Below are 25,051 nucleotides of genomic sequence, written 5' to 3'. Positions count from 1 at the left end.
CGCCTGCTGCAACTCCTGGACCGTTGGTTTGCCCGCTGAAGCCCTGCTGCTGTGCTCAAACTCCAAATTCGTATCGACAGCCAAGCCCCTGCAAGTACGACTTCTCCCCTTGGAGTTGGTGGTATCAATCAACTCCAAAATAAGCCACCCGGACATCTTCTCAGAGTTGCTGCTGGAAACCGAATAGCCAGGGAGAGGAACACCAGATTGTGTGCGTTACCTTTAAGTTGGCCAAGCGCTCCAGGAAGATCCTCCGGACTCCCAGCAAGCAGGACTGACCGAGCCTGAGCCCCCCTCATCAGAGTGCGGGACCCCAGAAGCATGGAAAGTCCATCTCGACAGCTGGAAACCGCAGTGTTGCTATTTGCAGTAGCCGCGATAAGCTAAAACACTGAAGTGCCACTTGTTTGACGATTTCCGGTTGCGAGCTGTGACCGCCCGATTGCAGGTACTGTAAAGTCTGAGAGAACTTACCTCTTATTGTGGAGTTGCTTGCATCTTCTACTACTCACAAGCCTAAACAGCTTGTGGCCCAGCATTGATTCTTCTTTTCTTCAAAGACTTCTAAAACATTGTGCAAAGACTTTTCTACTTGCCTACCAGAAGTGCTTCAGCTCATATAGACTTTTGCCCATTGACTTTGACTTTACCTGTTATACTGAATGACTCTGCTTAGGGGATCCAAAAGTATTTGCCTGCTTAAGAATATTTGTGATATCTTGTTTGTTCTAATAACCTTTTCCTTTGACCAATTCCTAAGAATGTACTAAACGCAACAGTAAAATATTAATGTCCCCAGCACCATAGCTATTGAAGTCAGCTGAAGGTGAAGGTTGTGACTGTGGGCCATCCCAAAAGGGTCTTTACTGATTTAGAAACTAAGAGTGTGTAGTTTTGGAGTGTATTTGTGTGTTTCCTCTATATTGCTCCCTTCTGAAGAAGGCTTACTCTAACTGACTGATAAAGTAACAATTGTTTATTCAAGAAACCTTGTATGTAAGCGATTATTTGAATACTTGGCACTGTGAATCTCTGTGTAACTCCCCTACAGCTCACGTTGACCCCTCTTCAGATGAGCATGGCTGCTCAACACACTACCAACCTATGTAGGACAGACTTATACCAAAGGTTGGGTTCCTATTGCCAGGAGGTCAGGGTTGTTTTAGTGCACCCAAAGGGTACTGCATACAATCCTGCCTAACAGACTGCCTTATTTGATGGTCGTAGCTTGCTCCCATCTTAGATTTAGGTTTAGATTATGTGTTTTCTAACCTACCTATAAAGTTTTATAAACACCCTAAACTATGATCACTTGTCTGTCTATTCTTGATACCATGTCTTCCTTACAGTCCCCCTGTAAAATACACCATAATGCCAACTCTTGCCAAATGGCCAGTGTTAGGGAGAATTCACAGAAATGTGATAATTCCCTTCACTTTAGAGACCCCCAGCAACTTTGCTGGATTTTGAGGACTTGATTTTTTTTACCTGGAAAGAGTGTGAGCCTTTTTTCCAACTCTTTCATGTGTTTTGATGTCTTGTTCCAGCTATTTTGTTTTTAGGTCTTTATGTGTTTGAATGGACCACAAGGATAGCATGTTCTGTCTAGCCACCCAGGCCCCCTGTGAATGACTGCTATTTTGTCTAGGCTGGATGTGGATAGCCTGTATGGGGTTGGATGGCCACCAAAACTATGAATGGTGCACGGTTGTGGACTGGTGCATAGTTACCCAGGCACCTGTATGTGTTTCAGGAACTAGTGAGACACTGGGCTTTTTTAACAGATTTATGTTGGCTCTTACCTGGGAGACTGCAGGGGGATGAGCTGCTTCAGAGGATCCCCTGCTCATGTTCAGACTGGGCTGGGCTGTGTTGGGTTGTTAATGCCCCACTGCCTATCCTATTGGAAACCTCATTTCTTTAAGGCTTTCCTCTTGCTTCCTTTCTGTTTTGTGTGTTGGAATTCCATACCTGAAGATTCAGATGGACATGCTTTTGTCACTGGACCCCCTTCACTGCCTTGCTGGACCTAGAGTGGCTTCTTGCTGCTTCTTTTGTGGGACTTCTTGGCTCGCCTACTGCAGTTGCTTTGTCATGGGACTAGTCTTGCTGTCTTGGATGGTCATTTGTTTTCTCTTGAGCCATCTCTGTCCTGCTTATTGGGTCTCCTCAGTGCTCCTTCGTTGCTGACACTGATGTGGTGCACACCATTTTGTGGGACACTTTCACCTAGAACTTGGCCACACTGACCAGAGACCCCAACCTTTGAATAGTTGAGCTAATCCCTTATCTTTGGCTGTTTCCACTGAATCATTGTGAACAGCTGCCCACTGTTCCTCCTCCCCCCCATTGATTGCTTTGCACCTTCTACCTTCACAGTCCCCTGGCTCCGGGTGGAGAATACCATCTACACCTCAACTGTTTCAGACCACTGCCAGACAGTGAAGGTATCCTTCATTGGGTCTTTGGTGGTAGAACTGTTAAGAGAGAGTGACATTTTTGGAAATTATATAGGGCTTTGTGTTTACCCTTTCCCACTATTAAGAGTATATGGTACTGGGTCGGCCATAAGTCTCCTGTGCCCAATCTTATACAGTACCTTGTGTGCCCTTGGGTGATTAGATAACATTTCATAGGTTTTGGGGGGCTAGGATGGTGGCAGATTTTTATTTAGTTTTGCCTTCACCAGGGGTGCAAGCGGATTTACCGCTTTTGTAGCCAAATGTACCTTTTTGGTAGCCATTGGCATACCAAAGTACTTTTCTGTCCTTACCGCATAGCAGTCCTAAATCACCTGTGTGCACAGGTGGGGTATTAGCAAGATCATCAATGCACCCACTACATTGGTTTGAACTGTATTAGACCTGTCCTGGACCTATGCTGACCACACCACATTCTGCAGGAGCAGCGGGAGTACCACAAAAAGGCAAGGTGAGCCCTGAGGGCTTTATTTGATGCTTCTTCAAACAAATACGAAATAAATAATAATTTTGGAAATGTTGAAGCAATTGAGCGTACGCACCACAGATAATTGAGGAGGTGTTCTGTGCTTTGGCTTGCATTTGTTTGTGGGGCTGGAGTACCTGCGTGCTGCACATGGACCTAATTCATTGTGGCTTGCTATCTGACCCATTTCTTGTAAAGCCACTTCCAAAATGACTGACACAGCTGCATCGCGGTGAGCAAACCAGCATAGGGCTGCTTCCCCTCTTTGATTGGCTGCTGCTGCACTGAAGAGCCAATGTGGGTCACTGGCAGGTAGTAAGCCGTCCCCGTTACCAAGGCACCTGTCTGAGCCTGTCCGAGCGTGCTGGAGTGGCAAGCCCTCTCCATGAAATCCAACGCTTCACGTCCGAAGGAAGCCTTGCCTGCATACAGCTGTACCGGTAAGCCCCACCGGGTACCTGTACCCCCTCCTTTTGACCCAACCACCACTTGCTCCTCAGCACAACCCACTTTAGACTGCCTTTCCACCAGCGCTAATCTGCATTTGCTCCCTAGCACCTGGAATACTCAATGTAAATGCTATGCTCACTATGGATTTTTGAAAAATTGATTCCGGAGCTGGTTTTAACAATTGATTCCCGATGTTAGCTTTTAAAAAATGTACTTAGATGTGTCTTCAAAAAATCGATGTTCATTGTGTTTGCCGAAAATTGAATCTAGATGCACCGAGCTTGTAACAATCGATTTCGGGTGATTAGCTAAAATCTAGATGCAATGATGTGCGCACAACTAAACTAATGGAAGCCCTCCAGCCGGACTCGCCTGAGAGCCACCACGCAATGCTGTCCTCTACCAACGGCCCATTAACCAGGTCAGGCCTTACCCCAGCCTGGCCCTACCTAAACAGTCCACTCGTAGCAGACTATTTGCCTTACCAACCATTCACAGTATGCCACCACCAACTATAAACAATCACTCACCCTAAAGATGTCCAACAACCTTCCTGACATGACATCCCAGCATCACTCTTCCTACCCAAGGCGTACCCACTCAACATCACCTCTATACCACAAAACACAGGACGTAAGCCAACTATAAGCCCTAGTCAACCCTGCTCACTCGACAATCGAAATAGAAGATTAACATCATACCGGCAATACTTGCAAACCACAACCCCGCTGATCACTTAGAGGAATGCACACCTCACTTCGAGAGCCTCCACCCCCGGCACCACAAGATCACATCAACAGCCCATCCGAGCCAAACCCAACGCCAGGACTAAACTCTCCCCTGCATCCAATATCCTCGAGCGATGCCATCACATCCAATTCTCATGCTACCATCATGACAGCATCCCCAACCTTCATCCTTTCTAACATCAACTCAGACACAGCGACCATAGCAAGAGCCAAATACCCCATTATACACAAACCTCCCTCCCCTGCTAGCCCAGAACACACACCCAACGAGATCATCTACACCTCTGACACAAAAGCGAACACCACAACGATCCTCACAGGAGCGCTCATCAAAGCCAGATCCCTCCTCGTCCATTCACATAACATATTCGAGCTAATCACTACCAATGATCTGACTTCGTAGCAATCACGGTGTTAGGACAGTTTTTCGGAAGTCCAATTAAGGGCTTAGTAAAACCATTCAACTGAAGCAGTACAAGAACCCACCCTTAGTATAAGGCTGTATCACCTGAGTTAATGGTAGTGTAGACAGAGCAGCCAGTCTTATTTTAGGAGGGAGAGAGGGCTCTAGAATCAGTACAATGAAATTGTAATACAAATGGTCCAAAGAAACACTGAAACACTATGTATTGTAAAGTAAATGGTTTATTTAAATGCAAGTAGGCTCAGCTAAATCGTAGGGGAAATGAGTTCTATCACAGATCATATAAACAAATTATAGAAAAACACAACACTATGCTTGAGGGTACACAGACCAAAGCGTATAACCTAATTTGTAACACCTAACCAGAGTTCTAGGGGAGTCAAAGCAATAGTTACTTTTTAGATTACTTTCAGTAATATACGGGTAGTAGACCCTAACAGTTGTACCGTGACGTACAGCAAGAAATCCCATAGTAATATCAACAGGACAGTATACTTTGCCGATCTAGTGAAACACAGATTTTAGAAACCGTATAAACCTATACCTGATTGAGGATAACAAGTATTCTAGGGGAGTTGGACCTTGGGTGTAATATTCAATTACAGTTGCTTTTCAGTTCACATACAAAGCGAAGCAATAACTAAAAAACCTATTTTAGGATAACACAGTTATGCTCAAGGTAAGTAAAACATATACACTTTTTACAGGAGCGATCAGCCACTTAAAGGCAGGTGTCAACCAACTACTATTTTTGTGTTTGTCTAAAACAGACCTGGGAAAGCAAAACCCAATGTTACTCTTAATGACTCATGGATATTCTAGGTTGGTAAAACCTAACGCAGATTTATTCTGGACGGGCTAACAGCAAGTCAGGGGAAGCAAGACCCAGTTTGGGACACTCATACATTTATCCTAACAGGAATAGTGAAGTGTCAAAAAGTTGTCAAAAGGTATAACATTAAAAGGACACTAGGTGAGTCTTAAAAATGACACCCATAAAAAGAGTAAATGGATCTGTGAGTGTGGAAAAAGGTTCCCACTCACTGTGGTATACGTTCTGGGGTTCTCACAAGCGAGGTAGATTTAGCACCAAGGTCAAAATCTTACCTAACAGTTAGTACTTGGGTACCCCTGTTGTGCACAACCAGGACTGTGAATGCAGTCTGCAATAGAAAAATAGCACAATAGTCAGTAGAACACGTCCAATGCCACCAGCCATAACTAAAAGGGCGTCCGTGTGACTAAAAAGTCACAGGAGCAGAGAGAAGGGGGTGGGGTGGGGATACTGGGTATCCCCTTGGCACTCCACATATGGTGGTGTATTCCATTATCTCAGAATATAACGTTTTAGGAGTGATACAAAGTATCTCTCTATCCTTAAGAACTGTATAAATTAAGGATAAAGAAATAATGTTAAAGGAGAGCCCAAAGGGTTCCCAGCAACACTGCCTATAAGGAGCTGTGTGCTGAAAAAGTTAAATACCGATGCCTTAAAAGAGATATGGAGGAAAGTAGACTCCATATTAAAGGTTAAACACAGAGTTCCAAAAGACAGAGTCCATAAGAATGAATGAGTGAAAAAAGGTTCCACTCATTCAGGATTTAAAGAAAAAGTCCAGATGTCCAGCAACATGTGCTGGGGTCTCACTAGGAGAGGGGATTAAGAAGAACAATGATAAATCTCCCTAACAAGGGTTTACTCCTATTGAATGGCTTATTGCCACTCTCAATGTGTAAAATGAGGTTCTTACTTACCTTGAACTGCTTATTGCTTATTTGAAAAGTCGGATAGTTCTCGTTTACCTTATAAGTGTGTAAGAGTTTAAGACCAATAGGGTGTTACTCACCTTGAATAGTTTATTGACATTCTAAAAGTGTATCCGGAGTTCTTACTTATCCATGAGTAGCTTACTGCCCATCTGAAAAGTATATCAGTTATTTACTTACTTTTTGAACTGTGTTCTGAAAAGTAATATGAGTGTAACTGTGAACTTCCTGAAAGAAGTGCTAGCTACATCTGTTGCCAAGTGCTTACCTGTTATCTTGGAAGTGTTGGTGTATTATTCCTGAGACAGAATATTGTGTACAAGTGACCAGGTACTTAACTGTAACAGTGTTGTTATCCTTTTATTATTCATGTGACTGGATAACTGTAAATGTTTACCAATAGCATTTGCTTATCTTTAATGACATATTGCCATTCTAAATGTGTATCACCAGGTTTTACTCCTCTTGAACTGCATACTGTTATTCTAAGTAAGGTTTGTACTTTGGTTTGCATACCACAAGTATTGTGTTGGTTTTTATAATTGTATTTATGGATGATAAAAATACTTACCTTTTCTAAAGAATTCTCTTTGCCTCTGCATATATTGAATAACCCATTATCTTTACAATACAGCAGTGTTTAGATGGACCATATGTATGCTACACGATATTTGTACTTCCTAAGATAAGCCTGGGTGCTCTGTCATTGCTATCATAATATCAGCTGTTACAGGTCTTTACCTAGCATTGAACTTTACTTTATTGCCCTACGGTATAGTCTTATAAAGCCTGTTGGGGAGAATTCTCAGAAGTGTGCTAATTCCCTTCTACCTTAGACACCCCCCAGCTCTTTTGCTGGACTTCAGGACTTTTAATTTATAACATGGAGAGAATGAGAACCTTTTTCCCACTCTCTGATGTATTCTTCTGTGATTTGGACTCTGTTTCTTTTGGCTTTGGAGTCTGACAAACTCCATAGGCATCACTAGCTCATTTTCAGGCTCCCTTCAGCCACCTCTTCCCCTTCTCTCATCTCTGACTGTCCGCTATCTAGGAGTGGTGTGCCACCATTGATCTCTGCCTTAATGCCAGTAAGACTGAGATTCTCCTAATCAGCACACCTGCTCCCTCCTTTCTTGTCACTCTCTGGCGGGCCTCTCTTGGCCCTCTTCCTGTTCCCACCTGTGAGGCTAAAAATCTCGGTCATCTTCGACTCCACACTTTCCTTCTCTCCTCACAACTCTGACGTCTCTAAGAAGTCACACTACCAGCTGCTCCTCCTCAGAGGTATTCTTCCTTTACTCTCCTTCCCCCAGAAGCTCACTGTCTCCAGAGCTCTGGTTCTCTCTAGGCTGGACTACTGCAACAGCCTCTTTCTAAATCTGCCTGCCTCTACTCTCCGCCCTCTGCAACTCATCCAAAACCGGACTGCGAGACTTGTTCTTGGCCTCAAGCCCATGGATCGTATCTCTCCAGGACTGAAATCTCTGCACTGGCTCCCAGTGGCGGCGAGGATTAAGTTCAAAACCCTCTGCATTGTCCACAAGGCCTTCTGGGGCCTGGGACCTCAATACCTTCAACATTCTCTCTTCCTAAATATGTTCCTTCTCGAGCTCTTTGCTCATCCGCCTCCAACTGCCTCACGGTTAGTCTCTTCTCCAAGCAGCGAGTTGTCGGTAGATTTTTCTTCTGCTGGGGCCTCCCTCTGGAACAGCCTCCCTGCCTCTCTGAAACTTGAGGAGAATCATCTCCGGTTCCGGGAGCATCTCAAGACCTTCCTCTTTGCTTCTGCTTTCTCTCCTCCTCTCCCCTGCTGTTCTCCTAGCTGAATCTGCAACTGCATTGGTTTCCTGCCTACCCTCTAATCTCAGGCCCAGGTCTCCCCCCTCGCCCCCTGGCCCATACTCCCCAGCAGTTGCACTCCTGCACTGCAACCCTGCACTCAGGGACTGTTTCTGTATCCCTACAGCCCCTACTAGCACTTGACACCTGATGTCTGCACTTACCCTTGTACTTGCCACCAGCTGGCTGCACTTTTACGTATTGTTTTTATTTTACTGATATCCTATGTACTGCACTGCCCACTGCACTTTCCCCTCCCCCCCTTCCCTACACTTGCGCGATATGTCACCTGGCCTAGTAGGATTGTTGTCTCTGTCTTCCCTCTGTTTCCCCTCCCTTGCCTCGTCGCGCCTTGAAACACTTGTGTATAGGCACGTTATAAATGCCTGATCATATCTTTGCATTGTGACACAAAGCACCTTCAGTGCAGGGACACAGGGAAGTCTCTTAGATTTCCCAAAGGTTTAAATACCTGCTCTTGGTGAAACTACTCTTTCCAAAGAGCAGTGAAGTGAAATTGACTTTACTTACGTATTGTAACTCTCTAGACCCATTACACACTATTTTACCATAGGGTGGTGGAGGGGTTACTTAGTATCCCCTTTGCCTAGTTAATCATGTAACATTTTTATGCTACCCTTTCTACAATCAATGGCTGGTGGCAGTGATTTACTTTTTTACTACCATTGTGTGTTTTTACCATGGGCTGCGGTCACAGCTGCAATAAGGGACCAACGGGTGCCCGTTTTGTCAAAATGACCCTGGTCTTTTTTTCCCACCATTTCTTGCCGGAAAGGTCCTTCTTGAGATTTAGTCTGCGCGCCAAATCAGTTTTGGTCCCTTTATTTGTTTCTTTGGCGGGATTTACAAGTGAAGCCCGCCTCTGGCTCCAGAGTGTCTGGCAGGCGCAGGAAGTGAGGGAGGTGCCCAAAACTCCCTTTGCTTAATCCACTTGGTTACAGGAATGCACCCAAAGGTGAATGGTCGGCTGACTGTCCGGCAAGGACAACCACCCTACTGTGTGATTGACAGCTAGGCTGGAATGAATGAGAGGAACCTGCATAAAAGGCGAGTCTTTTTGCTTGGAAGATAGTCGACCATTGTACTAAGGAATCCGAAGAAGAACTTGGAAGAGACGCCTGCTGCAACTCTTGGACCGTTGCTTTGCCCGGTGAAGCCCTGCTGCTGTGCTGAAGTTCCAAATTCGTTTCGACTAGAGAAGCCCTGCAAGAACGACTTCTCCCCTTCATTTGGTGGGACCAATCAACTCCAAAGTGAACTCGTTTGGACATCCTCTCGAAGCTGGCTGTACTTCCGCTGCTGCTGCTGGAACCGAAATGCCAGGGAGAGGACCACCAAATCGAATAGATCACTTTTAAGTCCGATCCAAGCGCCAGGAAGATCCTCCGGACTTCCCTGAAGCAGGACTGACCAAGCCTGAGCCACCTCAACAGGTGCTGGACCCAAGATGCGAGGAATGCCTGAAGTGGTATTCGAGAACCGTGGTGTTGCTATTTGCTGTCGGGCGCGAGGAGCTGAAATACTGAAGTGCTGCTGAACTGAAGTTTGCCTATTGCTGACGCTGACCTTCCCATTGTGTTGCAGGAGTCCCCCAGAAGTCCTCCCTCACGACTGAGGCACAGGAACAACAGGATCTGCAGAGCCACACGGGAACAGAAGCCAGCTGGAACCATTTCTTCTAACCAAAGGTACTGTAAACCTAAGAGGATTTACCTCTTGTTGTGTAGCCTTACCTGTTCTCAGTTGAGACTGGTCTTGGTTTCCCTTGCATAGTTGCTTACAGCTTTGCTCCTCACAAGCCTACCAGCTTGTGGCCCTTCAAGTGAACCTTATTTCTACAAACCTTTCTAAAAACATTGTCCAAGACTTTTACTTACCTGCAAGAAGATCTTCAGCTCCCCTAGACTTTGTTCAACTAACATTGACTGTCCTGGCTCCCTGAGAACTCTTCTGCCTCTGACTTTGTGCTTTTGCCTTTCCCCCAGGAAAGGGTTAATTTACTTTGCATTGGAGTGTTTTGAAAGTACTTAACAGTTTATGAATTCTTTGTTAAACCTTGTTTTAGTCCCCTATCTAACCCTTTGCGCCCAAACTCGGTATTGCTCTAAATTTACCAGTGATAAATCAATGTCCAGTGTCCTAGTTATATAAGTCACCTGAGAGTGTAGGAAGTGTCTGTGTGCCATCCCCAATGGGTATCGTCTGATTCAGAGAAACAGAGATGTGCTTTGAAGTATATTATAATTGTTACATCTCTTGCTCCCATCTGAAGAAGGCTTCTATAACTGACTGTTAAATGAATAATTGTTTAATCAAGAAACCTTGAGTGTAAGTGTTTATTTGAATAACTGTCACTGTGAAACTGTGTTTCAACCCTACTGCTCACATTGACCCCTCTTGAGATAAGCCTGGCTGCTCAGTCAACCTGTGTAGTACAGATTTATACCAAATGTCTGTTTCCTATTGCCAGGAGGTCAAGGTTGCTGTAGTCTTCCAAAGGATACTGCACACAATCTTGTCTAACAAAGCAAGATGGGTGGGCTTTAGTGAAATTGTCCAAACTACCATGTTTCTTTCTTTCAGTGTCTTTTGCACATAGATTGTTGTGAACTCTCCTTGGACTCAAATTTAGCATTCTGTAGCTGTGTAACTGCTGAAATCCTTTTGCTATGTTTCACTCAAAAACCTTGTGCAAGAAGTTGAATTCCTGTTATCGTTCACATCCAAGTTCTTGGCAGCTTTTTGGTGTCTGCATGGTAACCATGGAGAATGCATGTAAATTGAAATGACACACACTATCACCTTGCCACGTCTTGTAATCAATTACTTATTTGAGCAGGTTTGGAATACAGAGTTGCGTAAAGGCTTTTATTTCCTGTTGATCTACCTGTTAAGATTAATGGCTAACATGCTAATATCTGTTCTGTTTTTTCAGCTTTGGTGTTATGGAGGAAAACTGTACGTACCACATGGTAAGGTGCTGACTGTCACACCCTACCAATGTGGACCTTCATCTTTAGCAGCTTCTCTTGGGAAGCTCAAGGACATCCAGCAATCGGGTATGAACCCAATTACAAACATTAAAAAAAAAACTTTAAAAAAAAGGTTAATGTGAAAAACCCATGCATTACTATTTAAATACTTCCACTTAGCCTTTTTGGACATCAGCAAGGCTTTTGACCATAGAGCCTTGCTTTTGAAAAAGTTGCACGAATGAGGTTTTCCTCCTCCATTGGTGGGTATATTGGAGGCTTTGTATACCGGTACAAAAATTAGGGTGAGGTTGGACGCATCTGGAGCGTATTCAGCATGGATACCAACTAATAGGGGTCTATGCTAGGGGTGTGTGTTGGCCCCTTTTCTTTTTTGCTTTTACTTGCTGGGTATTTCTGGTCATTTTGAAAGTCAACACAAATCCCCCAAGGCTGTAGTCCTCGGGATACAATATTTACTGTATGCCGATGACATAGTTCTACGTGTCTCAGCAGCTATAAGCCTTCAAAGAGCCTTGGTTGCAGTAGAAGAGTTTTTGGAAAGCCTGGATCTGTCATTAAACACTTCAGGTTTTGGTGCTAAAAGGTGGTAGACAAAAATGTAAAACAATTCCCTGGAAACTAAAATCTGGTAAACTTGAAGTGGTCAATAAGTTTGTATATTTATGCTTGCTTGTATGTGACAACTTGAACGGGCGCGAGCTTGTCACAGACCTCAAGGCCAATTTCTTGGGGGCGCTTGTAAAACTATACTTTTTGACACTAAGTTTAATAATGGATAAACATCAGTTAGTACCGAAACTGATATATGGAGCACAAACTAGAGGCAGACAAATAGACTGGTCAAAATTAGGTGGTCTAGTCTGACGAGAGCTTTTTCGGTTACCACAATCAGTCCCACTAGTGGGGATTGTTTTTGAACTAGGCCAGCTCCACATTGAAACTTTCATTGAGTGGGGGAAGCTCCAGTTGTTCATAAGTATATTGTACCCACCTGCTGCATCTATCTATGAGTTTCTGAATTCCGTTTGGCTCAAAGGTGGATGTAAGGTCCTGGTAGACTGGGCTTCTGGTTGTGGAAATATACTGGAAGAAGCAGGGATACCTTTAGAAGTACTGTGATTGACACAAAAAGTGGCTAAGCTAAAACTCTTCAGACATGTGTGGGCTAATTTAAGAGAATCCCTATTGCATTATCAATGTTTTGGTGATCATTTTAATTGGACGTGTAAACCTTTTAATTCACCTGCTCCGTACTTAAAAAAGCATCCCTCAAGGCACTTTAGACTTCAAATCCTACGATTAAGGTTCAATTTGATTCAAACACAAGAAATTCTGGGTCGGCGAAATCAGACTCCACGTGACAAGAGATTGTGTCGCCATTGTCACACACACATAGAGACATTGAAGCATTTGTGTGTGCAGTGTCCGAACCTGTGGGTTTTGCGTACCCAAATCCTGTATTTGAATTTTATACCCATGGAAGAAGACTTATGGTGAAGGAGTTTAAATTGTAATTAATTGAGCTTGTCTATTCGCATTTTAGAGTTTTTAAAGGCATGTGCAGTGGAATTTTAGTCTATATTTTACGATAATGTTACTTTTACATGATGTTAAACTGATGAAATGTTTCTGTGTCATGTGATTGCTATGTGTTAAAAGTACATTTGTACTGTTAGACACAATAAAATAAATACTTCCTCCTATAACTGAAATGTGGATGCACCAATTAAAGTGGTGTTTACTGTTGCCTAAAGGATGTTGTTTAGACAGAATTTCATTTTTGGGGATTCCATAGGTTCTTTTTAGGGCTTTTCACTTCTTGCATTTATTTTTTGTTCGATCACTGTGCTTTTTTGGTGGTCAGAGGGACATTTACTGAACAACACCTGCCACTGCAATTCTCTTTCACTCTGAGGTCATCCATAAGGCTCCCAGACCCAGGAGGTGCCTCTTTATCATTACCCCGCATTAGATTTAAGGGGTCAGCTGATGCAGGTAATGTTTAGTTTCAGCTTCACTAGGGCTGCAAGCAGATATTTCTGCAATTGTAGCCCAATGTACCTTTTTGGTCGTCATTAGGGTACTAATGTAATTAAGTTTCTGATGTTTGTTAATCTGCTTAGAATCACATGCTGTGCATAGGTCCGACATCCAGTGGTCACTGCGGAGTATTGCATCTTGTTTTTCGTAGTCGAAAAGGGGACGTCGACTAGGCGTGTCTGAAACACTATCCCTATAGTGACGTGCGTTGTACCCACAATCCCTCACGCGTCGAGGTCCCTCAGATTGTTTTTTTCCTCCCAGCTTCTGGTCGCCTTCACGCGGAGCTCCTCGAGAGACATTGCAACCCTCGACCTTTGGTCGTTTCTTCTACGAAGATTAATACAGCACTCCCTCGACGCAGTGTAGCTGTTCTCCGCCGAGCAAAATCGTCGACGGAGGGTCGAGCGGAGGAAATCTTCGGCGCTGCCGAACACGTGGCCTGGCCTCGCTGGCCACATACAGTAGGGAGAGTGGGGTCGTGGGACATCTCTGGGTCTTTCTGAGAATGCCTTTCCCTTTCCCCTTCCTTTCCCTGGGGGTGTTTATCGCGATTTATTGCCTCTGCTATGGAGAGGACACCATTTAGGTTTTGCCCACTTTGTAAAGGCAAATTCACTTGGAAGGACAAGCACTCACGGTGTAACCGCTGCTTGCCCCTCGATCACAAAGAGGAAGGGTGCGCGGCTTGTCGGCTTCTGAAGCCTAAAACTCTAAAAGACCGTAGGGTTAAAAGGTGGGCGGCCTACGCGATGTCGAAGGCCGAAGGTTCACCCGCCGCTGCTACCACCGACAGTGACGAGGAACGCGATGACACGACCTCCGCCACGGAAGTCGTAACCCCCTCTAAGGAGCGCTTACGCGCTTCGTCGTCTGTCCCCGGCCCCGACGGGCTCGGCTCACGCCCTGCTTATGGGGATGAACACCCCGGCGACACTGACGCACACAAAGATTCACATAAAGATAAGCACACAACCCATGGCTCTTCTTCGTCTAAGTCGAAGAGAGCTTCGGCGCCCAAGGAGACGCAGGTTCCACCGGCGGCCTCCTCGGACCGTTCGGGTTCGAAGCCCCTCTCGCAACCGCAGCCGCGACCTGCGACTGGGCTTTCGGCAAACAAGGGCGCCACCACCAAACCATCGGCCGGTGCGCATCAACAGAAGGCGCAGACCGCCGTACAGCGCTCGATACCCATAGCGTCGAAAACTCAAGCTTCCGCCGACAAGAATGTCGCCGATAGCTTAGCCAGGATCGTTGTAGCCGACGCCCAGAAGCGTACGCCGAAGATGTCGTCGAGCGTTACGCATAGATCAAAGGATACGCCGAAAACACCCGAAGGAAAGCAGGGACTACCCCCTTCAGTCAGGGAGTCTCCCGACACACCTGAGGGTTTTGAGGAGGGCGACGGGACACTTTCCTCGACGCTTTGGGAGAGGTCGAGCCATTTCGAGGTAGACAACTCGAGTTTTCCCCCGCTAGACCGCTCTGGGGTACCCCATGAAACTATGGAGAGACTCCACCTCTGTATGGAGAGGATGGAAAAGTTTATGAGTACCCAAGCCCCTCTAACTCTCAGAAGAACTAGAGAAGGGCCTCAAGACGACCCCAGAGCCAAAAAACCGAGGCTGGTCGATCCCCTGCTGGACACAGCCTCAGACTTCCAAGATGTATATGACCTCACTGGGGAGGAACAATACTTCGAGGAAGAAGATGATTTCATGGACAACGAAGGACAGAACCAGGAGGAATGTCTAGAAGACAGAACAGACATTATAGAAGAAGGCTTCGGGATTAGCCCAGGAGAAGGACCTTCGCACCCCTGGCAATCACCATCAGTGTGTTCCGACACTGATGCCCTAAATCTAACTCCTCTGGATAATTCTCCAGTTAGGAACACGTCTCCAATTGACGATCAGCCTACTTTCAATGCACTGTTGCGCAGAGCAGCAGCGCATTTCGAACTGGACACGGGAGAACTCTCTCCAGAATTAGACTTTGTAGAAAGAGTCATTAAAGAAAAACCCCCGGTCAGCCAGACCATTCCACTCCTCGCCTCAGTTAAAAGGAGGATCACCCCGTCGCTGTCCACTCCCGCATTGATCAGAGGGGTCAATCCACGGATTGAGAAACTTTTCGCTCCTTCACCCTCAGACCCGCTCTACATTAGGGGACATTCCATACCGGACTCCCTAGTTGTATCTAATACTAGAAAGAGGGCAGGGGTACCACTTTCCACCAGTGAGGCACCCCCTGACAAGGAGGGCAAGAGGCTATATGCCCTTGCAAAAAGAGTTACTTCCTCGGCTGCCTTCTCAGCAAGAATTGCCAACAACAATTCCTTGCTTGCGAGCTACGCAGACGCGCAGTGGGCCAAACTGCGCAAAGACGCAGAGGAAGCACCGGAGCCTTTACGTACACGCCTACTGTCGACTATTGGCGAAGGAACACAAGTGAACCAGAGCATTGTAAAAAACTCTCTGGACGCGGCAGAAACAGCAGGACGTTCCCTGGTACAAGGAATACTCCTAAAGCGCCATGTATGGCTGCGCAACTCAGGCTTTAAACCAGAGACACAGGCGTCTTTAATAAATAAACCTGTCGAGGACGCCAACCTCTTCGGAAAAGCGGTAGATGAAGCCCTAGAGATGGCCAAAAAAGAGTTTGACACTATCAAGACTCTTGACCAGATCTCTAAGCCCACTACCAGACGCGGCTATGGCAACAAGCGCTTTTTTCGTGGCCAACGGCAACAACAACAAGGTCACCATCAGCAATACCCTGCCACCAATTACCAAGCCAATAGTGGGCAGTACAGCCAAAGAGGCCAACGCCGGGGCAAAGGGAGAGGTCGGGGATCCACCCCCAGAGGCTCCCAAGCCCCCAACAACTCCAAGTGACGCGAAGATTCGCGTCCCCTCCCATGCAACACCGGTCGGGGGCCGGATAACATCCTTTCTTCCTGCATGGGAGGAGATAACGTCAGACCGTTGGGTACTTTCCACCGTAGCCCACGGATACTGTATCGAATTCAACAGTTCCCCATCCTACAGACCCCCGAGGGGACGGCGGTTGACGCCGGAACATCTTGCCATCCTTCTTCAAGAAGTACAACAACTGCTGGAAAAAGGAGCCATAGAGGTCGTGCCTCTATCTCAGGTAACGGAAGGTATTTATTCAGTGTACTTCCTTGTACCCAAAAAGGATCTAACCATGCGCCCTGTATTAGATCTGCGCCCAGCGAACAAGTTTATCAAACCCCAAAAGTTTCGTATGGTGACCTTACAGGAGGTGATCCCGCTGCTTTCACAGGGAGATTACATGACAACATTGGACATGAAAGATGCATACTTTCATATTTCAATGTTGCCAGCGCACAGAAAATACCTAAGGTTCATGATAGAGGGCAAACACTACCAGTTCAAGGTGCTACCCTTCGGTATAGCTTCAGCACCAAGGGTATTCACAAAGGTACTGGCAGTGGCTGCGGCCCACCTGCGCAGGTTGTCCATCCCAGTTTACCCTTACCTCGACGACTGGCTCATAACAGGGGACTCCTACGAAACATGTTTCTCCAATACCCAAAAGACGGTAGACCTTTTGTTCCAACTGGGCTTCTCCATCAACAAAAAGAAGTCCAGTCTAGACCCCAGTCAAATCAAACAATTTCTAGGGGCTCTAATTCAAACAAGGGACGGCCTCGTCTTCCCCTCCAAAGAAAGGGTCCAAAACATGCTGTTTCAGATCCCCCAATATGTGACCGGCCGAGAGGTGACGGTACGCAAAGCAATGCGCTTGCTAGGAATGATGGCGTTGTGTATTTATTTGGTACCTCACGCGCGCCTGCGCATGCGCCCAATGCAAGAGTGGCTCAACAGCCAGTGGTGTCAGGCCAGCGGACAATGGGACGATCTAGTGGTGGTCTCGCAGGCCTTGGTTCTCTCGCTACAGTGGTGGACAAAGGGGAACATGGAAAAAGGAAAACCCTTTGCCACACCCGCGGCGGAAGCCACTCTAACCACAGACGCATCCCTCACAGGATGGGGTGCTCACCTATCCCATCAGACTGCTCACGGAGTGTGGACTCCGAAAGTAGCATCCAAACACATCAATCTACTGGAGCTACTAGCGGTATTCAAGGCGCTAAAAGCCTTCCAAGAACACCTACAAGGCAAGACAGTTATGGTCCTTACGGACAGCACTACAGCCATGTACTACATCAACAAGCAGGGGGGCACCCACTCTCCAGGCTTGTCCAAACTGGCACAGAATATATGGAAGTGGGCTCTCAAACAGGACATGTTCCTACTATCACTACATGTACCCGGGGAACTCAATCTGCTGGCAGACAGACTCAGCAGAGATTTCCCCCTGCCCGAAGAGTACGAATGGCGTCTGCACGAAGACATCGTCTTCGACGTCTTCACACAATGGGGATTCCCAGAAATAGACCTGTTCGCAACCCTGGAGAACTCTCAATGCCTAAGTTACGCCTCCAGGTACCCCCAGAACCAATCCAAGGGGAACGGTCTATCGATGCAATGGTCAGGGAAATTTGTTTACGCTTTTCCCCCGACTCCCCTTCTCAACAAGGTGGTGCACAAGATGCACCAGGAACAAGTGACCATGATACTGGTGGCCCCAATGTGGGCCCGACAGCCATGGTTCGCTCACTTGATGGAGATGTCTCTATCTCCCCCAGTAAAACTCCCCTGCCCGTACAACATGCTATCTCAGAACAAGGGCAGGACTCTGCACCCATGCCCCCAGAACATGAATTTAGCAGCTTGGCTCCTGAGGTCATAGAGTTCGGACATCTACAACTCCCGCAAAGATGCATGGACATCCTCAGGGAAGCCAGAAAACCGAACACTCGCCACTGCTATTCTAGCAAGTTGAAGAGATTTGTCATCTGGTGCAGGAGTAAAAGCATCAACCCTATTGACTGCTCTCCCACACATGTGGTACTATACCTGACCCATCTCTTGGATTCAGGCCTAGTGTTTAACTCCATTAAAGTCCACCTAGCGGCACTTTCTGCATACACCACCTCCCAACTCAAAGTGTCGTGGTGGAGGATCCCAGTTATAAAGGCATTCATGGAGGGAGTAAAAAGAATACACCCCCCAATAGCTGACCCTGCTCCCGGATGGGACCTTAATGTGGTACTTACCAGACTCATGGGCTCTCCATTCGAACCCATGCACAAAGCATCCCTTAAACATCTTACTCTTAAGACTGCTTTTTTAATAGCTATCACCTCCATCAGGAGAGTAAGTGAACTTCAGGCTCTTTCTATTCTAGACCCCTTTGTTACAGTTCACAAAGATAAAGTGGTTCTACGCACTCACCCTAGGTTTGCTCCGAAATTTATTTCTAAATTCCACGTAAACCAGTCTATAGAACTACCAACGTTCTTTCAAAATCCTTCCAATTTGGGAGAAAGGACTCTGCACACACTTGATGTACGCAGGGCGGTCATGTTCTACATGGAAAGAACCAGACCATTGAGGAAGACTAATCAGTTCTTCGTCTCGGTGGCAGCAGGAAGAGAAGGAGATGCGGTTTCAAAATCCACTATTTCTAGATGGATTGTTCAATGCATCACTCTCTGCTATACTCTTGCTAAGAGAGAACTACCCTTTAAGCCAAGAGCACACTCTACTCGAGGCACGGGGGCATCCATAGCATTCATTGCAAATGTTCCCCTTGAGTCCATCTGCAAAGCGGCTACCTGGAGTTCTGTGCACACCTTTACAAAACACTACTGTCTAGATACACACTCTAGATCGGACTCCCAGGTGGGACAGGCAGTATTACGACACCTTTTCTCTACTGTTCCTTCTCATAACCCACCGCCAACTCCGGGTACTGCTCGCTAGTCTATGCACAGCATGTGATTCTAAGCAGATTAACAAACATCAGAAGAGAATGCATTACTTACCGTAAAAGCATTTCTGATGGTTGTATCTGCTTAGATTCACATGCGCCCACCCTTCCTCCCCGCTCGGATGGAAGGAACATAGACTTCCTTTATATATCTCTCTCTCTTTCTGTACTCACTCACGTCTAAAAGGCTCCCTCAGGGCAGAAAAAATACAAACAGAGGGACCTCGACGCGTGAGGGATTGTGGGTACAACGCACGTCACTATAGGGATAGTGTTTCAGACACGCCTAGTCGACGTCCCCTTTTCGACTACGAAAAACAAGATGCAATACTCCGCAGTGACCACTGGATGTCGGACCTATGCACAGCATGTGAATCTAAGCAGATACAACCATCAGAAATGCTTTTACGGTAAGTAATGCATTCTCATTTGTTTAGATGGATTTCCAAAATCAGACCTGGTGGGAGGATTTTGGGATGGCACCTTTTTTTTGGTAAACCGGGAAGATGCAGAAGTTATCAAAAACCCAATCAAGTTAAGGTAGCTAAGCAGTCAAGGCTAAGTCTCAGAAAAAAGTGAAGTGTGAGAGTGGTTTAGGGCCACAATGAGTCCACATAGAGCAACAACAATAATAAAAGTTAGGCATTCATTTAATAAAACATTATTTATTAGGCCTTCAGTCACCTTTGATTATTGTATTTATTTTAATTTTATCAGTGTACATATAGTTAAATCATAACTCTGTACACAATAACTACATCAAGCAGAACGCCTATCATAAAATGCAATACAAATACAATAAACAGTAGAAACCTGAATATTTATTAAAACATTTTCCATCATATAAAAAATCCTAAACTTTCCAAACATTTGAATTACCACATGTTAACCCCATCCAGCAATAAGTTCATTTAAAACCTCAAATAAATAATCACAATATTTAATCCCATAATAAATTGTTAGGTAAGATTTTCATATTTGTGATAAATCTTCCTGACCTGTGTCAACTCCCGAAATTTTTGCTTGGATTATTTCTACTTGTCCCTAGGTGAGTGTGAATCTTTTTTTCCGCCTCTCAACTAGTCTTTACTCTTTTTATGGGGGGACCTTTTTATATCTCTCCATAGTGTGTGATTGGAGTTAGTTTCCTGTAACTTTTGGCCTTAGGCTGGGTTTCCCCTTAACGCTTCCTTGTTCATTTCTCTCGAATGTACTTGGGTGAGCTACTGTTCCCAAGTAGTAACAAGGGATTTTCCTCCCCTTTACATTTTGTATAATTGAGCCCGCACACCCCACCTTATGTGGAGTGCTGTGGGGGATGCAATGCCTCCCCTTCTTACTTTACTGGTAACATTGTGTTACAATTGCAAGTTTCATTGAATGGCTGGTGGCAGTGGTTTTACCTTTTTGACTTTTAGTCTTTATTACTTGCAGGCTGTTAATTCAGCCTTTGGTAATGCACAGAAGGTCCACCATTTTTCCAAAATGGTGGGCTCCTTCTTTTTTCACCATTTCTTTTGTGCTTGCTGTTTCTGAGGTCTTCTGCTGCCATTCTAGGCGGGAACGACCTCAGTGGAAGCTTTGTCTTTCACAGGAATCCTCTGGATTCCTTGCCCAGGATCCAGAGTGTCTGAGAATGCAGGAAGGGAGGGAGGAGTACACAACGCTGCAGCCCTTTGTCTTCCACCTTACCTGAAAGGAATTTAGTCCCAGTGGGGGGGGGGGGGGTGGCTGTCCTGATTGGACAGCCAGACACCGCCCCTTGCTGTAAAATGCAGGGTGAGAATGCAGAAGTTGTGCTGTAGTTCCTGATAAATTCTCTGAACCTGGAAGCTGCTGACAAGTCCACCACTGGACCTGAATCTGAAGAGGAAGATGAAGAAAACGCAGCTGAGAAGATTTCCAGCGACCAGAGAGCTTGCTGTGTAACTGGAGCCTGCTGTTACCCTTTCTTCCAAGCGACCTGAGGACTCCAAAAACGACGACCACAAGTCTGGTGAGATCCACTGGACTCAAGAAGACATGCATTTTCAGCTATCCCATGTCATGCTGCGACCTTGCAGGACTGCAATACCCCAATACCCATGGACCTCGAGCCCTCATACGGTTGTTGGGGAGAATTCTAATTTTGGGGCTAATTCCCTTCAAACACAGAGACCCCAAGCTCTTTTGCTAGACTTCAGGACTTTTTAATTTTAACCCTGGACTGAGTGAACCTTTTTTTTACTCTCATGTGTTTTGACCTGATTTGGATTGTGGTTCCATTGTTTTTGGAGTCTGACAAACACCCTAGGCATCTACTTTTTGTATGGGGACCGACAGCACATTCAGTGCAGTATCACAGAGAACTCCTTTAGATTTCCCATATGGTTTAAATACATTGTCTTGTGTGAACTACACTTCCCAAGAATACTAAAGTGAAATTGGCGTTACTTACCCTTTTCTCTTTGTACGTCCAGCACACCATTTTATGTGGAGTGCTGTCTACTCATGCAACATTTTTTCTGTTACCGTTAGGCAAGATTGTATGCAGTAACCCTGTGGGAGACTACACCAGTCTTGTCCTCTTGGTATTCGGTAATCCAACTATTGGTATAGATCTGTACTACACATGTTGGTAGAGTGCCTGAACAGCCAGACCCATCTCAAGAGGGGTAAATGTGAGCTGTAGAGCTGTAGCATCGAAATCCACACATGCAAGTATCCAAATAACACTTGCACTCAAGGTTTTCTAGTAAAATAATTATTTAACGGTCAGTTTTAAATAAGCCTTCTTTAAAAAGGGCAATATGCAACAATAAAAATGCACTTCATAACACTTTCTCCGAATCAAGATAAGCAAGTTGATACTCACTAGAGATGCTTCCTACACACTTCGTACACCCTGAGGTCACTTCAATTAGTTGGACCGTATTGGCATTTATATATCACTTTTTGTACTTGGTAAAATTCTGAGGTTGTGGAAAAGGAAAAGGTTAGGGAACAAAAAAGGTTAACAGGTTCTCGGAGTATGTGAGCACTTTTCAATCTCCCAATGAAGTCTAGATAGGATCTTTCCCAGCAATAACCGTTTCAAACAAGTTACCACCTATGAGGGACAGTTGGAATCAAAGTCAATGGGGCAGAAGAGTCTGCAGGGAGTAGGACAGCCAAAGTCAATTTGAACAATGTCTGGATCTGGGGCGCTTCTTTAGATAGCACCGAAGTCTTTCACAAAGTTAGAGAGTTTGTAGAAAATCACTGTTGGGCCAAATGCTGTTAGGCTTGTGAGGGTCAGAGCTGAGATCAACTCTGCAAAAAGCAGCTACCTCAAGTCTCAAGTGAGATCAGGCACACTACAGACAAGAGGTAAGTACCCCTTAGTCAGCACAGTACCTTAGGTTTGAAAAAGAGAGTCCAGCTGGCTTCCGTTCTGGTTGCAGTCTTGCAGATCCTATGTTCCTGGGCCTCAGTCATGGTGACAAGAGGGAGGACGTCTGGAGGACTCCTGCAATGTAGTTTGAAAGTCAGCTGCAGCTACGGGCTCTTTTCAGTTCAGCTGCATCTGCGGTTTCGGCTACCGGCATACAGCACCACCGCAGATCTTAGGCTAAGTGTGTATGCAGTACCCACTGGGACCACTACACTCAACTAGGACTGCAGGTGTAAGCCAAACCAACCTTTGGTATAAGTCTGTACCACACAGTTTTTGGTAGCGAGCTGAGCAGCCAGGGGGGAATGTGAGCTTGTAAGGGTGTTACACAGAAGTCTGCAATGGCAAGTATTCAGATAGACATTTATACTCAAGGTTTCTTGGTAAAACACTTCTTAATTTATTGCACAATCATTTGTAAAGCATTCACTAAATAAGGCAACCAATATCACACAAAAATTATACTACAATACTGAATACTAAGCAGTTAAGCTCCCTTGAAGTAGGAACAAAATAACATGAAGTAGGAGCAAAAAGGCATAAGTCAATAAAACGAATATTACAGTTACTCTAAAACAGTGTAAATAGTTTGAGTTCACCAGAGGAGTTGATTCAATGCAATAGGTAGGCCAAAGTCAATGGGCTAGTGTCTTGTATAAGTGGAAACAGTTCTGTTATTTAAAACAGAAAAGTCTTTGCCACGGTTCTTAGAAGTAGTTCACGGAAGAAAGGTTTGTATGTCGGGTCACAAGCTGACTAGGCCTGCAAGTTGCCAAAGTTCCACGAACCTTTGCGGTGAGAGGTAAGTTCTCTCAGTCGGGTTTTCACAGTACCTTATTTTGAAGAAAAAGATGCAGCTGAAGACTTCTGTTCCTGGCAGTTCCTGCATATCTCGCTGTTCCTGAGCCTCAGTCGTAGGGACAAGTGGGAGGACGTCGGGAGACACCTGCACTGCACAGGGACTGTTCACAAAGCTGGCAGCAACTTTGCACTTCTTTGATTCCGGTTGCTGTTCCTTCAAGCATACCAGCTGGTGTCCTTCCCCCTTGTTAATCCTAACCAGCTCCAAGAACAGTATCCAGGTGGCTTACAAGTTGATTGGTCCCACCAACTCAAAGGAAGAAGTCGTCCTTGAAGGGGCTTCTCTGTCGAGGTGAACGTGGCGATTCAGTCCGGCAGCAGGGCTCCACTGGGCAAACCAAAGGTCCAGTAGTTGCAGTAGCCGTCCTCTTCCAGCCCGTCTTCAGTTCTTTCGCACCATTGGTCGACTCTGCCTTCCAAGACAAGAGACTCTCCTTTTGAACAGTTTTCTCCCATTCATTCCAGCCTAGCTGCCACTCGCCCAGCAGGGTGGCTGTCCTTGCCGGACAGTCAGCCAGCCAATCATGCCAGAGTGCATTTGGGACTCCTAGGAGACTAAGCACAGGGAGTTTCGGGCTCCTCCCTCACTTCTTGCCCACCCCATACACTCTGGCGCCAGAGGCGGTCTTCAGTCCTGAAGCCCACCAAAGGCACAGAAACAAAGGGACCAAACCTGGTTTGGTGTGCAGAGTCAAACTCTAGAAGGACCTTTCCAAAAAGAAATGGTGAAAAAAAGACCGGGACCTGTTTAAACGAAGGGGCTTAAGGCGGCATCTTGAAAAACCTGATTTTTAGCTACCGGTGTTCACAGCCGGGAAAAATCATTGTAGTTCACTGTAAAACCACTGCCACCAGCCATTTCAATAGGAAAGGGTAGCATTTGACTGCTACGTGAGTTTCTAGACACAGGGAATACTAGGTAACCCCTCCAGCACGCTATAGGAAGATGGTGTGTGCTAGGTCTAGGAATTTAAACAGAATAGTAAAGTCAATTTAACCTTCCATTCTCTTGGAAACAGTAGTTTATCCCAGAGAAGTTATTTAAACCTTTCTACAGGCTAAAAAGCTTCTGTGTGTTACTACACTTGAGGGTGCTGTGTTACTACACTTGTGGGTGCTGTGTAACTCACATGAAAAGATGATGCCTATGGAGTTATCTAAAACTTCATATTCAAAGAACACCAAAGTAAAACATACATCAAAATACATAAGTGGCGAAAAAAGGCTCACACTCTTTCCATATAAAAAAAAAAATCAAGTCCCCAAAATCCAGCAAAGTTGCTGTGGGTCTCTAAGGTGAAGGGAATTAGCACATTTATGAGAATTCTCCCTAACATTTCCTCGGAGTTGATGCAGGAAACTGTATAGCCAGAGAGAGGGACACCAGATTGTGTGCGTTACTTTTAAGCTGGCCTAAAGCTTTTGGAAGATCCTCCGGACTCCCACGAAGTAGGACTGACCAATCCTGAACCCCCTCAGCAGAGTGTGGGACCCCAGTAGCAAGGACAGTCCACCTTGACAACCAGGAACCGCGTTGTTGCTATTTGTGGTAGCTGAAACGCGAAACAGCCACTAAAAGTGAAGTTTTCCAGTTGCAATTTCTGACAGTCCCAGTGCAGTGCAGGAGGCTCCCCACGTCCTCTCTCTTGTCCTCACG

General features: G+C 45.7%; 1 protein-coding gene across 1 annotated transcript in view; it reads left to right on the top strand.

Moving 5' to 3' along the window:
• NOL11 (nucleolar protein 11) overlaps nucleotides 1-25,051 on the top strand; it is a 331,146-nt gene that overhangs the window by 149,283 nt on the left and 156,812 nt on the right. The window contains exon 9 of the mRNA XM_069655029.1: nucleotides 11,135-11,258. Within this exon, the coding sequence (XP_069511130.1) occupies nucleotides 11,135-11,258 (124 nt within the window). The remainder of the gene's footprint in view (nucleotides 1-11,134; nucleotides 11,259-25,051) is intronic.

This window comes from Ambystoma mexicanum, chromosome 3q, assembly GCF_040938575.1.
Source record: "Ambystoma mexicanum isolate Mex_15411 chromosome 3q, UKY_AmexF1_1, whole genome shotgun sequence".
NCBI lineage: Eukaryota > Metazoa > Chordata > Amphibia > Caudata > Ambystomatidae > Ambystoma > Ambystoma mexicanum.
The sequence above is the reverse complement of the archived record's forward strand: the minus strand, read 5'-3'. Positions and strand labels throughout refer to the sequence as shown.